At 33.5% G+C, this 23,228-nt stretch overlaps 1 protein-coding gene across 3 annotated transcripts in view; it reads right to left on the reverse strand.

Annotated features, from left to right (window-relative positions):
- Window positions 1-266: 266 nt before the first annotated feature.
- Window positions 267-23,228, reverse strand: part of LOC126811845 (calcium uptake protein 1, mitochondrial) — a 36,196-nt gene continuing 13,234 nt past the window's right edge. Inside the window, exons 5-13 of one of the 3 annotated variants that reach the window (XM_050537786.2) lie at window positions 21,088-21,125; window positions 18,993-19,031; window positions 14,706-14,820; window positions 14,123-14,205; window positions 12,031-12,225; window positions 10,543-10,683; window positions 9,696-9,804; window positions 7,639-7,728; window positions 267-2,541 (exon numbers count right to left, since the gene is read on the reverse strand). In XM_050537786.2, coding sequence (XP_050393743.1) covers window positions 2,390-2,541; window positions 7,639-7,728; window positions 9,696-9,804; window positions 10,543-10,683; window positions 12,031-12,225; window positions 14,123-14,205; window positions 14,706-14,820; window positions 18,993-19,031; window positions 21,088-21,125 — 962 coding nt within the window. In that variant the 3' untranslated portion in view covers window positions 267-2,389. Of the gene's footprint in view, window positions 2,542-7,638; window positions 7,729-9,695; window positions 9,805-10,542; window positions 10,684-12,030; window positions 12,226-14,122; window positions 14,206-14,705; window positions 14,821-18,992; window positions 19,032-19,484; window positions 19,506-21,087; window positions 21,126-23,228 lie in introns of all 3 variants that reach the window. The other 2 variants (XM_050537787.2, XM_050537788.2) reach the window with 2 other exon arrangements.

Genomic DNA, 23,228 nt, shown 5'->3' on the forward strand with positions numbered 1-23,228 from the left:
CGCTAACCAGGTCTCAAGTTTTCTTCGGGCAAATGCGTGGTGGCTCAGTAAGATGCAGGCTTGCTAACCAGGAGGTGTCATGTTTGCTCCAGGCAAAATTTTCGTAGCACAATGTATGGCATATGCCCATCTTCATTAGCCCAGATGATCCAAAAAAGTGGGACGTAAAATTTCATTTCATATTTTCCAGTACAAATATGCTAACTTTAGAATAGAATTATGACTATGAGATAAATATCAACCTCATAAAAGCAGACACAGAAAGGAACAAAGTTATTAATATATTAAACTGTGATAACAATTATTTGTAAACACTCTGAACTGTACAAATGACATTAGGATGTTTAGATTCCACAAATTTTTTACAATCTGCCCAGATCAAATAGAACCAATTTACAACTGAAAATAAAACTCTCACAAAAAGCTAACTTTTGAGGCAACATAATAACAAGTAAAAATAATTTAAAAAATCAAAGTATTTAAAGATACATTAGTTTAGAGTCTAATAAAGAGTTGGTCATTCTTGCTATAATAATTCAAAAATAGATGATATAAAAAAAAAATATTGAAAATTTCATTCAAATTACTTCATTCTAAGCCAAATTATCACTATTTGTAGTTTTGACAAGATATGTACATAGTGGTAACCAGGATTCTGGTATATTCGAGACTTAGCCTGGCTTTCCCATTTTTAAATAAGATTTTTAAATGGCAAACCGTTCTAATCTAGTTAAAATATGGAGTATCCGATGCCGTCGAGAGTTGATTATGGTCTTGTTTTGTTAATAAATGTTTATATAACATTTTAGTCCTAAAGAAAGACCTGCAATAGGCAGATTTAGCTCTTGTATAATGTGTGTTTTAAAAAAAAAAAGACAATTTAGGTTTTTCACTATCATTCTTGTTGTCAAAAGGCTCCATTTTATGGACAAGCTACAAAAATTCTTGCCTATTGTTTCAGATAGTACAGTATTATATTAATTATCACAATATTATTAAATATATACAAATAATGCATAGAATAAATATACATCGCTATAGCAAAACACAAACCAGTGGCTGCCAGGCAAGATACGCCCATATTTTGCAAGAGATGGATAGAGAACAAGCTAAACAAAAAGCGATGTTTCGTAAATCAAGGGTCATAATTCAGGAAGTTACGATCTGATATGCGTGAATATCGAAAGGAAGCAAGATCTTTGGGTGATAATCCCGTATTTCAAGTTTCATCAAAATCGAATCAAAATTCTGACCTCTAGAGGGCCCACAACCTTGATATACCATATTTTTACACTATTTGCGTACGAGGGGCGGCCATTTTGTCCGGCAGTTTCACGAAATTCAAACAAAAGCTTCTTTACAGTGTAACGGTGATATATTAGAACATTTGTTTAAATCGGATAATAATTGTGACCTCTAGAGGGACTACAAGCTAAAAACGCGATATTTGTAAAATCAGGGGCCATAATTCAGTAATTTACGATCAGATATGCGCAAATATTGAAAGGAACCAAAATCTTTGAGTTATAAACATGCACTGAAGTTTCATCAAAATCAGATGAAAATTGTGACAAGCCAAAAACGTGATTTTTCGTATACATTAATCAGGTGCAATAATCCATGAAGTTATGGTCCGATATATGCCAATATCAAAAGGAACCAAAATCTTTGGGTGATTGACCTATATTTTAATTTTCTTCAATATGGAATAAAAATTGTGACCTGTAGAGTGTCCACAAACAAATTGTGGATGGACGGAGGAGACGACAATGTACGTCCACATAAAAATGTGGGAGTATAAAAAAATTTCTAAAACAATTCTTTCATGTAACAAATGGAAAATATTATGTCTCCTCTAAATTATAAATATGTATTTCATTTGAGATAACATAACTTATAGGAAACACTAATCTATGCTATGCAAGTATAACATTCTATAACTTATAGGAAAGCACTAATCTATTCAACTATAACATTACATTCAGAGTGTCATTTAGATCTTCCACTGAATTATTATGCATATGAATATTAGGCAAAATCTTTCTGTACTATAATTGTTAGTACTGTATATAAAGGTATCTCATTAATGTTAGATCTTTGTGCAATATCAACTTAATACAGTAGATCTACATATGTGTCCAGTAAGTTGGAATTAAAATTAATTAAATTTATAAAAATTTATACAACTACATGCTAATGACAATAGAACTTAATTACTTTAATGCTTGATTTAACAAACACAATGTCGGCTTCAAAGTTCAACCACACTCCAATAAGGACGTCAACTGAATTTGCTTACAGGTATTTTATGCACCCACACACAAAAATCTGACACAGTAGAGACTTGTAAAAGACATTTTTATAACAAAAAGTGACAACCAGGTCCCACTCATTCTAAGAAAGTACTGGTTTGATTCTTAGCACATTTCCACATAGCATCCAGTAACTTGACAAATCCGGTATCTTTTGGTTTCTCTAGACCCCGGAGAAGTCGTCGCTTCATGACATTGACAAATTCCTTGTTACTTAATTCACCATCATCTAAAAATTAGAAAAAAGGGTACCATTAAAAAAATAATTTAAAACAAAAAGAAAATTTCATAACATGTAATGCCAGACGGCATAAAATGTTTAAATCAAAATGTGAACCAATTTGAAACTAAGAATCGGAAAGATTTCTGTTGTTATTTTACAGATATTACAATCTACTAATAAAAATAATTTTGCAAATATTATAGTCTACTCGTAAAAATAATTTTATAAATATTATAGTCTACTCAAATAATTCGACAAATATTTTAGTCTTCCGTATTAATAACAAGCCAACAGTGAGGCTGATGTCCCCCGCCGAAATCCCCAAATAAATAGATGACACATATTAATTAATCGCACATCTATTTTTTTCCAAAGTATCAAGCAATCAAACTGATTATCAACTATAAACTAAGTTTCATCACTCTCTATCAGATAGAATCAAAGTTATCTTGTCCCAAAGCAGGAAATTGCTTATCTCTGCTTAGCTTTAGCTCAATATGTTAATCATTGAACTCAGTCAAGACGAACATCTACATCAAGTTTAAACATTCTACCTCAATTAGAAGAAGAGTTTGACCAATCAACATGCTTATTGCTCGTTGGCCTAAGCAAAAAATTCTCATCATCGAACTTAGTCAAGGTATTGATGTAATGAACTATACACCAAGTTTCATCACTCTCACTTAATTAGAACTAAAGTTATCGTGTTCCACTTCCAAAGCATCAACCAATCAAATTGCTTATCTCTGCTTACCCTAAGCAGAAAATGATCATCTTCGCACTCCATCAAGGCATTGACCTCATTAACCCCTACACCAAGGTTGAACATTCTAGCTCAATTAGAAGGAGGGTTATTGTGTTCCAAAGTCTTGGCCAATCAAATTGCTTATCGCTCTGCTTACCCTGAGCAGAAAATGCTCATCATCGAACTAAGTCAAGGTATTGATGTAATGAAACTATACACCAAGTTTCATCACTCTCACTTAATTGGAACTAAAGTTATCGTGTCCCAAAGCATCAACCAATCAAATTGCTTATATTTGCTTACCCTAAGCCGAAAATGCTTATCTTCGCACTCCATCAAGGCATTGACCTAATAAACACCTACACCAAGTTTGAACATTCTAGCTCAATTAGAAGGAGGGTTATTGTGTTCCAAAGACTCGGCCAATCAAATTGCTTATCTTTCTGCTTACCCTGAGTAAAAAATGCTCATCATCGAACTTAGTCAAGGTATTGATGTAATGAAACTATACACCAAGTTTCATCACTCTCACTTAATTGAAACTAAAGTTATTGTGTCCCAAACAAAGCATCAACCAATCAAATTGCTTATCTTTGCTTATCCTAAGCAGAAAATGCTTATCTTCACACTCCATCAAGGCATTGACCTAATAAACACCAACACCAAGTTTGAACATTCTAGCTCAATTAGAAGGAGGGTTATTGTGTTTCAAAGTCTCGGCCAATCAAATTGCTTATCGCTCTGCTTACCCTGAGCAGAAAATGCTCATTATCGAACTTAGTCAAGGTATTACTGTAATGAAACTATACACCAAGTTTCATCAATCTCACTTAATTAGAATTAAAGTTATCGTGTCCCAAAGCATCAACCAATCAAATTGCTTATCTCTGCTTACCCTAAGCGGAAAATGCTCATCTTCGAACTCCATCAAGGCATTGACCTAATCAACACATACACCAAGTTTGAACATTCTAGCTCAATTACGAAGAGAGTTATCGTGCCCCAAAGTATCAACCAATCAAATTGCTTATCTCTGCTTACCCTAAGCGGAAAATGCTCATCTTCGAACTCCATCAAGGCATTGACCTAATAAACACATACACCAAGTTTGAACATTCTAGCTAAATTAAAAGTTATCGTGTCCCAAAGCATCAACCAATCAAATTGCTTATCTCTGCTTACCCTAAGCGGAAAATGCTCATCTTCGAACTCCATCAAGGCATTGACCTAATCAACACATACACCAAGTTTGAACATTCTAGCCCAATTAGGAAGAGAGTTATCGTGTCCCAAAGCATCAACCAATCAAATTGCTTAACTCTGCTTACCCTAAGCGGAAAATGCTCATCTTCGAACTCCATCAAGGCATTGACCTAATAAACACATACACCAAGTTTGAACATTCTAGCTCAATTAGGGAGAGAGTTATTGTGTCCCAAAAAGTGTGACGGACAGACAGACGGACAGACAGACGGACAGACAGACAGACAGACAGACAGACAGACAGACAGACAGACAGACAGACAGACAGACAGACAGACAGACAGACAGACAGACAGACAGACAGACAGACCCATTTTAATAGTCCCCTGCTTTCTTCGAAAGGCGGGGGACAACAAAAATAATTTGATGGAAATGTATGTTGAATAATAACAAGATGACTAAGTCATCAACATCTTGTGCCCTTGCACGAGGAACCAGCGGCTGCCAGGCAGGATACGCCCACATTTTCGATGGATAGAGAACAAGCTAACAAGAAAGTGATTTTTCCTACAATCAAGGGCCATAATTCAGGAAATTACAATTCGATATGCGCAAATATCGAAAGGAACTGAATGAACGGAACGGCAGCCAATTTGTCTGTCAATTTTGGGCCGATTTTCACGAAATTCGAACTCAGTTGTCCTCAGGGTGTAACGGTGATATAATAATACGTTTTTTTAAATCGGATAAAAATTATGACCTCTATAGGATCCACAAGCTAAAAACGCAATTTTTTGTACAATCAGGGGCCATAATTCAGGAAGTTACGGTCCGATATGTGCGAATATCGAAAGGAACCAAGATCTTTGGGTTATAAACTTATATTTCAAGTTTCAACAAAATCGGATAAAAATTGTGACCTCTATAGGGTCCACAACCTTGATATAACATATTCTTATGCTATTCCAGAACGAACGGCGGCCATTTTGTCTGTCAATTTTGGGCCGATTTTCACGAAATTCGTACAATCAGGGGCCATAATTCAGGAAATTACGGTCCGATATGCGCGAATATCGAAAGGAACCGAGATCTTTGGGTTATAAACTTACATTTCAAGTTTCAACAAAATCGGATAAAAATTATGACCTCTATAGGGTCCACAACCTTGATATACCATTTTCTTACGCTATTTGAGAACGAACGGCGGCCATTTTGTCTGTCAATTTTGGGCTGATTTTCACGAAATTCGAATTTATTCGTCCCTAGGGTGTAACGGTGATATAATAATATGTTTTTTTAAATCGGGTAAAAATTATGACTTCTATAGGGTCCACAAGCTAAAAACGTGATTTTTCATACAATCAGGGGCCATAATTCAGGAAGTTACGGTCCGATATGCACGAATATCGAAAGGAACCGGGATCTTTGGGTTATATACTTACATTTCAAGTTTCAACAAAATCAGATAAAAATTGTGACCCCTATAGGGTCCACAACCTTGATATACCATATTCTTACGCTAATTCGAACTCAGTCATCCTTAGGGTGTAACGGTGACATAATAGAACGTTTTTTTTAAATCGGATAAAAATTATGACTTCTATAGGGTCCACAAGCTAAAAACGTGATTTTTCGTACAATCAGGGGCCATAATTCAGGAAGTTACGGTCCGATATGCACGAATATCGAAAGGAACTGAGATCTTTGGGTTATAAACTTACATTTCAAGTTTCAACAAAATCGGATAAAAATTGTGACCCCTATAGGGTCCACAACCTTGATATACCATATTCTTACGCTATTTGGGAACGAACGACGGCCATTTTGTCTGTCAATTTTGGGCCGATTTTCACGAAATTCGAACTCAGTCATCCTTAGGGTGTAACGGTGATATAATAGAACGTTTTTTTAAATCGGATAAAAATTATGACTTCTATAGGGTCCACAAGCTAAAAACGTGATTTTTCGTACAATCAGGGGCCATAATTCAGGAAGTTACGGTCAAATATGCACGAATATCGAAAGGAATCGAGATCTTTGGGTTATAAACCTACATTTCAAGTTTCAACAAAATCGGATCAAAATTGTGACCTCTATAGGGTCCACAAGCTAAAAACGTGATTTTTCGTACAAACAGAGGCTGTAATCCATGACGTTTCGATCCGATACATGCCAATATCGAAAGCAGCCGAGATCTTTTGGGGATACACCTATATTTCAAGTTTCGTCGAAATCGGATAAGAATTGTGACCCGTAGAGAGTCCACAAACAATTGTGGACGGACGGACGGACAGGGGCGACGGCATAATACATCCACATGAAAATGTGGGCGTATAAAAAAAACTTCTTTATGTTATTGGTAATCAACATAAAAATATATCAGATTAATCTCATATTCCAACACATGGAATATCAAAGGGACTAGTCAGAAAATTCATACTCTGACCACAGTAGCTTGTCAAGGCAGGGTCGCTACTCCCTGTAAGGTCTGCACAACGACCTTTGCCTACCTCAATCAACTTCTGTATGTTAAACAATAAACTTATACATCATAAAATAAAATACTATAATAGGATGTTGTTTTGTAAAAAGTTTCAAAAAGATTTTTTGAATGGATAATGAAATATGCTCTGGAAAGGAAATCGGGACGAAAGGATGGACATCAGAAAAGAAAATAATAGGCTGATGAATGTAAAAGTTTTAAAAAGGTATCTTGAACAGCTTCTGAGATATGCAAAAGAATAATAATTATTCAAAACTCAAAATCATTCAACAGAGAAATCTGTTTCCATGGAAACATAAAAATGATTAAATCCAAGAAACTTCTAATTAGCAAAAGGCACAACTACTATCAAAGGTTGATGTTTGTACAAAGTTTCATGAAGATATCTTGAACAGTTTACGAGATATGCTCTGGAAACAAAATTGTACACCAAAAAATAAGTTAAATTTGTTTTCATGGAAACACAAAAATTATAAATTCTAGAAATTCCAAATTAGAAAAAGGCACAACTTTTGTAATAGGTTGATGTTTGTACAAAGTTTTATAAAAATATCTCGAATGTTTTATGTGATATGCTCCGGAAATAAAATTCAATATCCCTCCCTAACTTCGTTCGGCATGCGGATTTATTATATCTACAATCTATACTTACTGTTTTCATCAAACAATGTAAATACTACATCAATAACATGATCAGATAATTCTACATGGGCAACAGTCTTGGCTACATGCTTGAAGGTTTCTGAAAATCAAAGCAATATTCTTCAAAGATTTATACACATTCTTGACATTGCTCTAACTTGTATACAATTTCACCATTATTATAAAGCTGCATGAAGTAAAGTTATACAGTGTATAGACCAGCTCCAGAAAAGGGGCTAAATTTTGGATGTTTGTGTTGTGTCCAGTTCACTGACATTTAATTGGCTGGTATGATAATCTAAACAACATGTCCAACTTGATAGCATTATTACCCTTATATGTTGACAACTATAAACCTGCCTGCTATTGGGAGTATCAAATGACATCATTTATTATAATCGGTTAGTATCATTTCTGGGGAATCAGTTGTTTCTTTATTCCAAAAACCAAGTTTTATCATTAAAAAGAATGGTAGTGGATGCCAGAATAAAGAATTGACATCTTTCGATAAATGTGAGCTAGTTATAATTATAATTATATTCTTTCTGAAAACAGAACATATGTATTATTTAGTTTAATTGGATAAGGATTTGCATGTTTAAACAAGAGACAAAGTACATGTACTGTAGTAGTGTGTATTTTAGTACAGGATTTGCAAATACTTAACTAGATAAAATTGCGCATTTCATTTGAAAATTAAAGTAACATTTCTTAAACTGTCATTTTAAATATGGTGAATTAACTTAATGATGAAGTTGAAGTTGATAGATAACAGCTTAACACTGTTACATATGGAGACTGTCATATAACCAATATTCAAAACAACCCAATACATAACATATTCTTTTTATTCAAGGAAGAACACATATACCAGACCAGAGCTGTTATTTTAATTTGAGAGGGCTCATTTTATCCAGTCCTGATTTTTATACGACTACATGTTCTTGTGGATGTATACTGCTGTCGCCACTGTCCATTTGTCCGGCCATAATTTGTTTGTGGACACTCAACAGGTCACAATTGTTATCCGATGTAGACAGAACTTGATACTTCAGACTGTAACTTGCTGGATTATGACCACTGATTGTACAAAAAAAAGCCTTTTTGTTAGCTTGTTCTGTCCATCTAATGAAGACGGACATATGCCATACAGTGTGCTATGAGAGAAATTTTGCCCAGGCAGCTGCACCATGGCTTACTCTTATATCAAATTCCTACTGCCAAGGGATCTTTTACGTGCACGCAAGTGTATACCCTGGCAGTCGATTTTGGTACCATCCGAATGACTGGACGGCTGTCCTTGTCAGTCCTTCCGTCCGGCACCACTGACAAGGGGAAGCCAGGCCGGAAAATCCCAACAAACTTTCTCGACCAATGTAGGGATCGAACATACGACCTCCAGGCTAGCGAGCCAGTGTCTTACCCACTTAGCAACCGTGGCTCTCAACAATTTAAGATACTGATGATCAATAAAAATGTAGATATTTTAGAATGTTTGGGAGCTTTTGTATACAATTTGTTCATGTCTTGTGTATCTTTGTATAATTACGTACATGTATATGTATCCTTGCTTTCTGCATTTATCTTTCTATTATTTTTATTTGTATATGCACATATTGTCACATAACCTTGTAATTTTTTTATGCAATAAAGTTTCTTCTATTACATCATATTTAAAATATAAAAAGCTTAGTATAACTTTATGTAATATTTGAATCAAATGGTATTTTTATTTATTAAATTTTTATTTTAATTTTGGGGTTTTTCTACATTTAATTTGAATGTGAATTAAGTCTCATATAGAAACTGATCAAAACCCATCTAAATATAGAGCAGTGTAATATGATACTTAGCATGCCCTACACACCACATCATCTGTATCAGATATTTAAGCTACAACATATTGTCTTTGACAAGTTGATGACAAGATTCTCTTCAACAGAACTGTATTGTCTGTGGGGGTCGCATTCCTAAATTTGAGGAAAAATGGCTAATTTCCACCTAGTCCAAGCACTGTATAGAAATCTCTCCAATATTTATAAAAATTAGATATAACCCAATACCTACCCATATCAATTGAAACACCAGCTAGATGATAAAAACTTAAAGCAGTATCCACATCATGAATACTCTTTAAAAATAACCAAAAACTAATATAATCTTCAAACGATATACCCTGAAACATAGAAATAATGAATATACAATCAAGGAAGATGCTTTTATGCAAATGTCACAGTACTTTCATAAAAGACTTCACACCTATTTAGGATTTATTTGTTGCTTGCCTTGTTTTCTTTTCTTAATTTCATCTAAAGTGAATGACTATTTCTTGCCTTTATTTTTTAAGTTTATGGCTTTGTCACGATATGGATATTTCAGGATAGGTAGAAAAAGACAGAATAAAATTTGCCTATTGTAAGTCTTCTTTTGACTTCAAATGATGTATAACAAACTATTATGTAGATATTTATGCACATGACAAGTCTATAATCAACTCTCTAGACCATTGGGTGGCTTAGATTCAAATGGATTAGAAGACCCGCAATATTTAAAAATTTAACGATAAAATGGATAATTGAGACTTAAGACTTGATTGTTTAGTATATTGCTATGATAATGAACAATCTACGCTAGATCTTTTCAAACCTTACAACACTCATAACTTTGCTCAGAATAAAGTAAACTGAATGAATTTTTCAATATATTCATTTTTCATTATCTTTTTTTGAACTATAACAAGAATGACCTACTCTATATCTAAATCTTACACAATGCATCTTTAAGTTTAATTAGAAGTACCTCTTTCATAACAATTTAATAAGATATTTTCATCGGTGAAATGAAATGGGGTTTAACGTCCTACTGATTTTCATAGGTAATGAGTGGTATGTGATAAAAAACGTTAAAACAATACCTCAGGTTCCTCTTTAAACTTGCGTCTAACACGTTTCAACATTCTGTTTTTTTTACTGTCTGGTAAACCAGCATAAGTTAACAAAGCTTTACAAAAATCCTTTTCACTGATCTTATCATTTTCAGTCACAAAGCGATTAAACTACAACATAAACAAAGATAGGTTGCCAGGCAACGAAACATACGCCCACAGCAGCTAAATCGTCCGGGCAGTCAACAAGAGTTGTCGCATATTTTTACTTTTTTTCGGTAATGAAACATTTATAATACACTAAAATCTGATTAAGAGCAACAACTCAGAAAACCATTAGAATTTGTTTAGTTTTTATAAAGTTCTGCCCCATGCTAACGTTTTGTATACAAAACTTTTAATACTGTATCATGGATTTAGCTGTTCCAAGTCATAAAAATTCATTGAAAATCAATATACTTGTTCGTCTTAAGATCTTAAACTCTGTGTATCAATCTGAAGTCAATCGGATATTAACTTTGGCCTCTAGAGCGTCCACAAGATTTTTCAAAGTGATCAAGGGCCATAACTTTGGCAGTAATTATCAGAAATCTTTGAAAATCAATAGGATTATTCGACTCGTGACCTCAAACACTGTGAATAAATTTAAAGTCAATCAGATATTAACCTTAGCCTTTAGAGCATCCACAAGGTTTTTTGAAGTGATCAAGGGCCATAACTCTGGCAGTAATTATCGAAAATCACTGAAAATAAATAGACTTCTTCGTCTCATGACCTTAAACACTGTTTATAAAATTTAATATCAATCGGATATAATAACTTTGGCCTCTAGAGAGTCAACAAGATTTTTTTGAAGTGATCAAGAGCCATAACTCTGGCAGTAATTATCAGAAATCGCTGAAAATCAATAGGCTTCTTCGTCTCATGACCTTAAACACTGTGTATAAATTTAAAGTCAATCGGATATTAACTTTTGCCTCTAGAGCGTCCACAAGATTTTTTGAAGTGATCAAGGGCCATAACTCTGGCAGTAATTATTGGAAATCGCTGAAAATCAATAGGCTTCTTCGTCTCATGACCTTAAACACTGTGTATAAATTTAAAGTCAATCGGATATTAAGTTTGGCCTCTAGAGCGTCCACAAGATTTTTTGAAGTGATCAAGGGCCATAACTCTGGCAGTAATTATCGGAAATCGCTGAAAATCAATAGGCTTCTTTGTCTCATGGCCTTAAACACTGTATATAAATTTAAAGTCAATGGGATATTAACTTTAGCCTCTAGAGCGTCCACAAGCAATTGTGGACGCCGGACGGACGGGGGCGACGACAATATACGACCACATTTCAATGTGGGCGTATAAAAATCTGATTAAAACCTGGTGCTATGCTTAGCATTTATAAAACCTGATTTATTAAATAAAGAAAGGTTTCAATCAGTATAAAACAGAAATATAAGTATGAAGTCTACAATAATAATATGTTTCATATAGCCCAGTTATAATCTGAAATCCACTTACTTCAATTTTAAGGATCTCTCGTTGTAACTGTCTTTGGAAATCTAAAAACTCTTCAACTGTCAGCTTCTTCTTAGCTTCTTTACCGAAAAAATAAGAAGTAAGCGCTGAGCTCATTCCTTTATTGACATTACCAGTTACGGTTCTATCACGGTGGCGCATGCCTATACTTGTTTGACTTCGTAAGATTTGTTGAACCTAAATAAAAGCAAATATAATTTAAAGATGGGCTGCAAGAAAAAAATGACGAGTACACATTGTTGACATGAACCGGTTAGATTTCAGCATCAGTAATTGAGTTGAAATGAATATACAGAAAACTTTACATAAGTCGGATCTAAGTGGACTGACCAATTTTATCCAAGTTAAGCGAAGATCTGAGTTAGCTGAAGATCGAAATTCAATCTTAGCTCGATTAGAAATAAACTGCAAGAGCTGGATAATAATTGATTCAAACACACATTTCAAGCTTTTCTTCGTATGTGCGAGTAGATAACTTACGTTTTGGTTTGAATAGATAACTTACGTTTTGTCGCCATCTTTGAAAAATGTCCTCAATTTTCCCGGACAGTGTCTCGTACAGCAGACACCGAGTTTGAATTATCCGGAAAAAATTCTATTATTGCGTTGTGTCAAATAGACTGATTTGAGTCAAAATGATAGGGGAACGTATTTTGGGGCTCTGTGCATGGGTATCATTTCATTTGGGACTCGACATAAACGACAATTGGGACTCAGTTGACGACGTTTGGGACTTGATTGGCGTCAATTGGGACTCGACACAAATGACAGTTGGGCCTATTTATTTATGAGATATATAGTAACAGCTGTCTTAGTTGTCTTTCGTTTTATTTAATTGATCGACGATTGTTGAGACCGTGATTAACACTGCTAGTTCTCCTTTGTTTTGTTTTATCTGCGAGTATAAAACTTCTCCTTTGTTTTGTTTTATCTGCGAGTATAAAACTTGACAATAATATATTGTTGAAAATTTGTGTATATTTAGTAATACTTCATTGTTTTTCTTTTATCATATAGTAAACGAGCTTGATTGACCGACCACTGCTAATGTTTTTTCGTGAAACAGTATAACTGCAATCAACACACGGCCGCCATTCTCGATGATTGATAACTCACGTTTTTCCTCATCCACCAAAGAACCGTTAGGTTTCTTTGAACATACTGCAATAACATCGGGATTATCAGTTAATCAGCTTTAATTATCCCGCTTTGATCGTTGCCACTTCTTATATTTTCCACAAAAAAACTTTGCCTTGTACGCACTAATTTATCGATTGGTATTGCCATCTACGACTAGCATGTCAACGTGCAGCTCACGGATTATCGTTAACAATTTCTAGGGGCTTGTAAAAAAGATTGCACGTCGTGTAAATATTTATTTTGTTTTTTTGTGTAGGTCATTTTCAAATAAATTCATCAGCATATTATTCGTTTTAAATAAATATATAACTTTTATGAGAAACGATTATTATCAAAGAACCGTAAGTGCAACTAATGTTTTATCGTTTGGTTGAGCCTTTTACTAACCACGTGTTTCATGTTAATAAATATTTTCTTTCGTGTTTTGAATTGGCCTATTTCTAATAAATTATCCCGAGTCTCAAACGTCGTATACCCGAGTCCCAAATGACGTATACCAAAGTCCCAAATGTCGTATACCCGAGTCCCAAATGTCGTGGTCATATTTTTTTTAGTCCCAAATGACGCGAGTCCCAAATGATATGTAATCTGTGCATGGAATAGCTAACAGTGTTTTAGACCATCGAGACGAAACTGACTTAGTCAAATTCTGAACATACTGCCGATCCGACTAAGGCAAAGGAAAAAAGTCGGAATTAGATCAAATAGACCGAACATTTTGATCCGAGTTCAGCGCAGATCCGACATAAGAAATCTGACTTATGCACAGAAATTTAATAAGAAAAACGTGCAGGATCAAAGGGTCCAAACGATTTTATCCGAGTTGAGCAAAGATCAGACTTATACGAATTCGACGTTTACTGTAGGTGGATAAGAAGAATATTTGAGAGAGATGAACATAGATTTTTTGAAATCATACTCCATCAATATTTACCTTCTCAAATTCTTCACTATCAACTTCACCATCACCATTCAGATCAAACATTTGAAAAGCTATCTGGAAATTTCTTGGTGGGGCTGTAAACAAGTAATTAAATTGCAATTTGTTAAATTTATGACCCAATCTGTAACATGTATGAAAACAAAACCAATTCAACAGACCACTTTGGCATGCTGGTTTTTTTACTATCGAAAACCCTTTTATAATTTGATCAAATTACAAAGTTTTGGATGGTTGAATGGCGAAAATACCCATTCATACAGTTTTAACAGTTATCACAGACATTCAAATCTATTAGACCAAAATATGAAATTTTTAACAATTTGTAACAGAAATCTAACATAAAATTTGTAACAGAAATCTAACATAAAATTTGTAACAGAAATCTAACATAAAATTTGTAACTTGTTCAAATTTTCATTTGTTGGCATCCAAGTTATTCACATAATGGCATATAAATAGCGTCCCCACTCTTAACATTATGCCACCTGCATAACACCATATATATAAAGGTATTTTTTTTTTAAAAGATTGGAAAGGCTAAACTCTAAACTAATGCAAAAAAAAACCAACTTACTAGAAAGAACTGTAAGAAGAAAGATATAATCTGAGAAGGAAATTAAACCACCTTCTCCAAGACGGTAGAAAATACTATCACCTCCAACTACTACTTTCATTTCCATACTATCTTTCTGAAAAACATCATGATCTATTATTGTAATAATGCAACATCAAGGCAATATAGAATTAAGAGTAGTAAATCTTATGTATGACAATCAAAATACCTGAGAAGTACATATCCATTTTTTAAGTATTTCAGTTAAATTAGTATCCTTTAAAAAAAAGTAGGCACACACGGACACAGACAAGCATAATTTGGATACTTTCAGCAATGTATGATGTTAAAAGGAGCTGCTTCTCAACTATGCACCAAGAAATTTTACTGTGCAACAAAAATTGTACGTCCCACGAAATCATTGCGATTTAAATATGACCAGAATTGATTATTTTTTTTCTTTCGCAATTATGAGTCGCACATTCCCATATTTATTTAGAAAAAAATCTACTAGTTCATATGTTGGCTTCATGCATGTAACTACAGTGGAAAAAAATTATTAACTGACAAATTATTTTATAACGAAAATAAAACTGGTGATTGTAGTGATAATAGGATACATTTCAATCATTGATTTCTTGCTCCCATTATTTTCTTGTTTTACAAACATCTTCTGCTAGAAAATAAAAGTCAGAGAAAACAAGCAGCTACAATAATACAACACCCTGTCTCTCATGTTAAAGATACTTTCCCACTAAAGTATTTATCGGGTGGTTATTTCAAATAAAAGTATGGCAATTTTGGTAATGAAAAGTAAAGAGACTCAATCTTACTAGAAAAATAATGGATTCCTTGAAAAACACCCATAGAGCGGGCACAGGACAAAAATGAGAGGGTGTCACAAATTGGCAGCCTGACAATTAAGGACAGTCGGATCGAGTGACGTCAAAGGTTGCACGCGTAGATTGTCTGAGCTCTTGGCATTAGGGAGTGCTTAATGTTATTTTTATGTTAAAAAGTGAGAGACTTAAACAGTTTCCAAGATAAAAACCATAGAAAAATATGTGGACAGGGAATAATCCGAGAATTTACTTAGGCTTTAATATTTATGATAAATGGACAGGGATTAAATACAACATCGTCTTTTATATGCAATGAATTCTCCTCTGGCTTCGCACCCGTTGCTAGGTACCCGACAACCAAGTCACGTAACACAACCATGTGTCATCATTTGGATAAGACTCTGACTAAAGGGACTGTTTATTTGGATATTAATATTATAAATATGTAATTGTGGGTTTTTTTAACGTTTAATACACAAATCCGACGCGTACATTCACTCATACTGAACAGTAGGTTGTGGACCAATTCACACCACATGGCTAATTGTTTACATCGCGTGGTTTGTTTGACACAAAATACGGCAGTCAACTTATGCCAAATCTGTATACTTACTGTAGAGACCAGTCAGCGTGTTGAACCAACTAGGTCACTTCTAGATTCAATAAAAATTTGTCCCTTACAAAAACATTTGTGCTTGTGTTACAGAGGGGATTACATATGAATATATATTTAAGATTTATAGAAACTTTGTTGGAAATTGTTGGTCTTCCCCTTTAATAGATTTTTTTATAGCTTAGGGTATTTCCTCAAGATTACAATGTTTTGAGAGGGATTTGAAGCAAATTTTTGATAGATTAATTAGTTTGAATATGTTTATAGCCCAAACACATCATCAAATCACCCAGTTTGTACACGGGAAGGTATCTTTAATGTTAATGGTTAACATAAGAAACAAATATTTGAATAACTAGGAGTAAAACAGAAACACATGCAGGAAAATGTGGCAAATTCAAAAATACACTTAGAATTAGATAATAATGTAAATGATATATTCATATAAGACAAATATATTCCAACTGATAATTGATATAGATTACCATACTCACAGTTGATCATTTAACAAAAGTATGATTGTTCCGTAATATTCACTACAAAGAAATGCTATTGTCAAATGAATTTAATAATTTTCCTTATAATTCAGTAGTCAATTAGCCAAGTTTTTGAAACAATTCATTTCATCTTCCATTAAATGTAATTGTTAAAATTGAACCAAGCATGAGCTTACAAAATTTTACTTATCAAAACTATTCTACCGAACTCTGTATCTAATCAACAACACACGAGATAATGGAATACAAAGCATTTCTCAATTGCCACTATCTATTTTTGGAAACTTAAGCGGAAATTATGAATATTCAGACGCACCTGCTAAAAGCGCAGAATTTGCATAGTCTAGCTGAAAAATAACTACGGCTAATTACAGTTATAGTACAACCTTGGTCAAATATTCAATATTAGATTCGTAAAGATTTTGCAAACTGTGACACTATCTATATTGAGTCATTTACAATGTATCCTATTATTATTATGTATCCTTGTCATTTCCACAAAATTAGTTTAAAAATCTATCGTTAGGTATGTTTATGAAATGTATGAAGAAAGGGCAATAACTTTCTCAATAATTGTTGATTTCATTTGATTTTATATGTTTGTTTTTTTAAGATGACAATTTGCCGAAAATTGTACATCACTAGATAAAGCTAGTAATGAGATACAAACTGATTTTGTGTTCCACTGATGCCACTGTTGGCCAAAATCATATGAAACTTACTGAACAATCTTTAATCTTTCAAAGCAAGGATTTAATTGTACAGTGGTTGTCCCATCACTAATTTAAACAACACATCAGATGAACCAAATTCAATAATCAGCTGCTTTATAATAAATATCTTTATATTAATTAATATGTTTAAATGTTATATTATTGTGCAATGCTGGGTAGGTCAGAGCAATTAAAAGCGGAATAACTCTTGCAATGTTTTAAATTCTGAAGTAAGAAAATTCTAAAGCATGGGATCAAGCACTAATGTACTAGAGATAATAATAAACTTAGGCATGATTAAATCTCATAAATATCACCTAATGAAGTATGTACTATAGTAGGTGTTGATTATGAAGAAATAAATCATATACCAATTATCAAAATGCATACAAAATTCCATTCTGTTTATTCTATTATAAATATTCAGGCTGTTTTGAACTCAAGATTGAAGGGTAAATAATGTACATCTTCTTGTAACAATACTTTTCTTCAAGTTCAATTTAAATATGTTTGAGCAATCATTGACAATATTTTGTGTACTTATACTAAATGATGCAACAAATTTCACAGAATTTGGTAAATAAGTCTTCTTCAACATGTTCAAAAGATATTCTGGTCATTTCTGGATGTGCAAATGGATGAACAGGGATAAGTGTTGTGTAAAAGGTCATAACTCCAAACCAGAAAAGCCATGATAAACATATCTATTTCATTCAATCAATGAAAATAAAGCATCCTAAAAAATACAACTAGACTTGTTAGAAACAAAACCATGTGAAAAGAGATCACAGTGAGTAAACAATAAACTGGAATTGGGAAGCATTCCTGGGTAATGCACCAAATAGGGAGATGGTTAGGTATCACTGCAAAATTCACTGATTCATTTCTCAATTATCTGTTTTACATGATTTCGGAAGTCACATCATATACAAGATTGTTCTGCAGCATGTTTGCAAATCATTCAACGTCTAAGTATAAATAACCAAAGACAGTACATGGCCTACAATTGACACTCAAATATTTTCCATATCCAAGGATATTTAATGTATTCTTATGAATGACAAGTAAACTTGATCATCCAGTCCAACCATATTTTCGATTAATGTTGGGAGCGGAAAAGTCATCAGGATATATATTGGTCTATCAATTTGTATTAATGACAAATACAAGACTCTTAAAGCATGACTCGTCACAGTTAACATCAGTAAGCTTACATTTTTTTTATTTTTTTTTTTATGAAAACTATTACACACAACCATACTGTATTTGTTAGGAATGTGACAATTGGGGTTAGACATATAGTATAGATCTTGTTTTATAACTAATTACTACTGAAGACAATATTTTCTAAAGATTGTGTATCCAAAATGTCACAGTGTCCATCATATTGTGTATGATAAATATTCAACAAAGCATTTCTACTTTGAAACATCAACATACATTAGGCAAAATTCAATGGATAAATGGGTATGTGTACATATTAATAATATGCAATGGACTTGCATTCTGGTATGTGCAATAATCAATGCAATTATATCATTATGCATTTGATCTGGTTATTGTCAAATGGGGGTACAAATGGAACAATCTTAAAAATGAGTGTGTATGTTACATAGGTGATGGTAAATTAAACCATATAATACCTGTAACACCTCAAGGAGTTGTACATCACTTGCTTTATCCTGTTTATAAAAACACTATAGAATAATAACCACTAGTAAATCACAATATCCATATAAAACACTCCAAACAACAAAGCAATTAATATACAACAGAACTGCCATATATAGGGAATAGAATGCTGACTTCCTTGATAAATACAGTCAGATTTATAACTGACAACAGAAAAACTCATAGGAACATCTAAAAAAATTGAGAGGGAAAATGAAAATCATGACATTAATATACTGATATGTTTTATTACACAAATTAACTATAGGATTAAAACCAATAATAATGATCAGTCAAAAAAATCAAAACATGCAAATCAAACAAAATCATTCCAAAACTCAGAGAAAGGGAAAGGACGTAGCTCTCTCCAAAGCAGGAAACTCCACAATATAATAGAAAGATTAAATATTCAGAAAAAGTTCAAATAGAAAAGCAAAAGATAAACGCATTTAAACCGGACTCACCCAAATAGGAATACTATCCTTCTATTTCCATTCATAGATAAAAGAGAAAGGAAACATGCTTATGTCAGACCAAGCATACTGCAGGTATATTTTAATTATATGTTAAAAAGTTGTGGTTACTCTGTAATATTAGTAATATTAATACAGTAGAGACACCAAACTATTAAGGATAAAGGATTATATTAGTTCTATTATTTAATTTATGATTTGTTTTTTTAAAAAAAAAAGGTCACACAAAAATGGCGATAAATACAATTTCTTTTTAATAAAGACTATTTACGCTGGGTTGTTTTCAAAGTTTACATTCTGTGCTGTTTCATGGTGTATTTGAAGTTAGTCAAATTTAACCCTTTTTTCTAAAATCACATAATAAATATCATGAAAGTTCCTTGAGCTGAGAGAATAAGAGATTTCGAGATGTGGAAAATTTTCTCTTCAAATTACAATGTATTGGCAACAAATCAATAAAAACTGGTAAATTGTGCGTACTTTAATGAGTTTTGGAATCAAATTATGTTTATGAATCATCCTTGTATAATTTTTATTTATTCATCAAAACCAATTCTTTATTCAAATACAAAAAATCCTTGGAAATACAACACTAATGATGTTAATATAACTAACTTCTACTCTTAAATCCACTAATAACTTTTGGAATCTCTTTATTACAATGGCTAGGACCCTTTGATTTGGGTCAAAAATGAATTTGTAGATTTCACTTGATCTTTTATGTCAAAAACCATTGTTGAGATATCACCGATTATGTTAAGTTGTCAACACAATAAACCAAAATGAGATTAAAATTAGTAAAAAACCACTTCAGATTATTCTTTGGAAAGAAACATTTAATTGTATAGTATAGAGCTTATCCCATCATAAATCGAAACATGTCTAAACAACCCAATTTAATACTTTATTTTCACATAAATCAAAGAGGATAAGCTCCTTTAAGCTTTCAAATAGGGGAAAACATAAGTGTAAAACTTAGAGTACACTTTTCTTTGAAAAACATTAACAAGAAGATGAGATGACCCACACACTTAAACTGCAAGACTGAATATGTTTCAACTGTTGGCTATCAGTTTCTTATTAAATTTCTTGGAGCCTTAAAGATACATTATGTAAGTTTTAGATAAAGAGCTAGCCATTCTTGCTATAATAGTTTGAAAATAGAGATAATGTAAAATGAATAATTTGAAAATTTCATTAAAATTACTCTATTGCGAGCGAAAGTATTAGCCTTTAAAGGTTTGACAAGACGTGTGCAATAATTTCAACCACCGCACTGGTTGTTCGAAGCTAAGTCTCGCTCCTCCTTTTTTAAATTAAATCAAAATATGGCTGAACTGTTCTAATCTATTTAATATCAGAGAAATCTGATGCCATCGATAGTTGATTATGGCCTGGATCACTAATTAATAATATAGAAAACAATTCAGGCCTAAAGAAAGACCTGCAATAGGCAGATTTAGCTCTTGTATAATGTATGTTTAATGCAATAGCAAGACAAATTACCAATGATTATTTAGTGCACACCACACCTCAGTCCATGATGCCAACTTTATTACACATTCATCATATCATTGTACAACATTTAACTTACCTGGGGATCAAACTTGCGAAACTGATCCAGTCCCAAACCTAGAAAGTATCAAATTTAAAACAACTGAACATACATTCTTTACTGACATGACTCACTGACACCCCATCTGTTTTAAAAAACACAGATCCTAATGGTTCCAGTTTTTATTGTTCAAAATTTTGTTTTACACCAGGATCTGGAAGAGTTATTAAATAACCAGCGTTCTGGTGGATGTCAGGGATTAGCCAATCAAATGATCTGTTGAGTCAAGTTCTTATTGTCTGGCTTGCAGAACTGTGGGGAAGACATTTGAAGTGACAAAACAAAAAACAAAGACAAGGTTGAAACACCAATGCTGATTTGTTAATCAAATGTCTGACGTCATAGGGTTAAAGCCATTCGTATGAATGACCCCCTGACACAACCCCCCACTATAACCGGTCTGAACTTCGTAATGGGGAGGAGAGAGAGAGAGAGAGAGAAATGGGGTTTAACGTCCACTCGACACAACCAGGTCATTTCGGGACCAACATATGGTTTAATTTTATTTCAATAATTCGCTTGCGCGTAGAGGTCTTTAGCAGTGGGAGGAAACCGGAGTGCCCGGAGGAAACCCACGAGGTTGAGAAGGCGCCCCTATCTCCATGCCACATACGCTCACACCAGGGCTCGAAACCACAGCCGCAAGCCAGAGGTGACCGGCCAGCCAGAGGTCGAAGCGCGGCACTCTAGACCACTAGGCCATCCCAACCCCCCCGTAATGGGGAGGCCATCAAAGTATAAAAGATAGGTTGGCAGGCAACAAAACATACGCCCACATACTCATTAAGTAATTATCAGAAAATCGTTTAAAATTTGTTTGGTTTTTATAAAGTTCTGCCCTATGCTAACATTTAGTATACAAAACATTTAATATCATGGAATTAGCTGTTCAATTTATAAAAATTCATTGAAAATTGACATACTTGTTCAAGACCTTAAACTCTATGTATCAATCTGAAGTCAATCGGATAACTTTAAGGGCCTCTAGAGCGTCACAAGATTTTTCAAAGTGATCAAAGGCCATAACTTGGGCAGTAATTATCGGAAATCGTTAAAAATCAATAGGATTCTTCAGCTCATGACCTCAAACACTGTGTATACATTTAAATTAAAGTCAATCAATAGGCTTCTTTGTCTCATGACCTTAAACACTGTGTATAAATTTACAGTCAATCTATATTAACTTTAGCCTCTAGAGCGTCCACAAGCAATTGTGGACGCCGGACGCCGGACAATATACAATCAAATTTCAATGTGGGCGTATAAAAATGAAATGACATATAGATCTGTATTTTAATCAGATTGTGACACTGGTGGCATTTGCATTTAAGGTGGATCTAATTTGAGTGATCCAGTGAGATAAATTTTACAGGAGATATTTCAAGCATTTTCATTTCAATTTCAACTGAAGGCCCGGTTAGAAAATGCAAAGGCTAAATTTCAGTAATTTTATCTTCCAAATAGATAGGTTCATAATTTTCATAAATTGTCCTAATCCCTTTGTAAATTATTTTCCATCAAATATGTTTTAAACAAAAACCAACGGTTGCCAGGCAAGATACGCTCACATGGCTAGAGAACAAGCTAAAAACAAAAGTGATTTTTTGTACAATCAGGTGCCCTATTCCAGAAAGTTATGGTCTGAAATGTGCAAATATCAAAAGGGACTGAGATCTTTGGGATATAAAGATATGTTTTTTAAAAGTTTGATCAGGGACCACAAGCTAAAAACAGGATTTTTCGTACAATCAAGGGCCATAATTTAGGAAATTACGATCCGATATACGCAAATACCAAAAGAAACCAAGATCTTTGGGTTATAAACATGTATTTCAAGTTTTATCAAAATCGGATCAAAATTGTGATCTCTAGAGGGTTCACAACCGTGATATACCAGATGTTTACACTATTTTCTACGAGGGTTGGCCATTTTGCCCAAAAGTTTTGGTCCAATTTTCACGGAATTTGAACTTAACCGACATTACGGTGTAAGGGTGATACATTCAAGCGTTTTTTTTAAATTGGATAATAATTGTGACCTCTAGAGGGACCACAAGCTAAAAACGGGATTTTTCCTACAATCACAGGCCATACTTGACGAAGTTATGATCCAACATGCG

Source organism: Patella vulgata, chromosome 2 (genome assembly GCF_932274485.2).
Source record: "Patella vulgata chromosome 2, xgPatVulg1.2, whole genome shotgun sequence".
In the NCBI taxonomy this organism is placed as follows: domain Eukaryota; kingdom Metazoa; phylum Mollusca; class Gastropoda; family Patellidae; genus Patella; species Patella vulgata.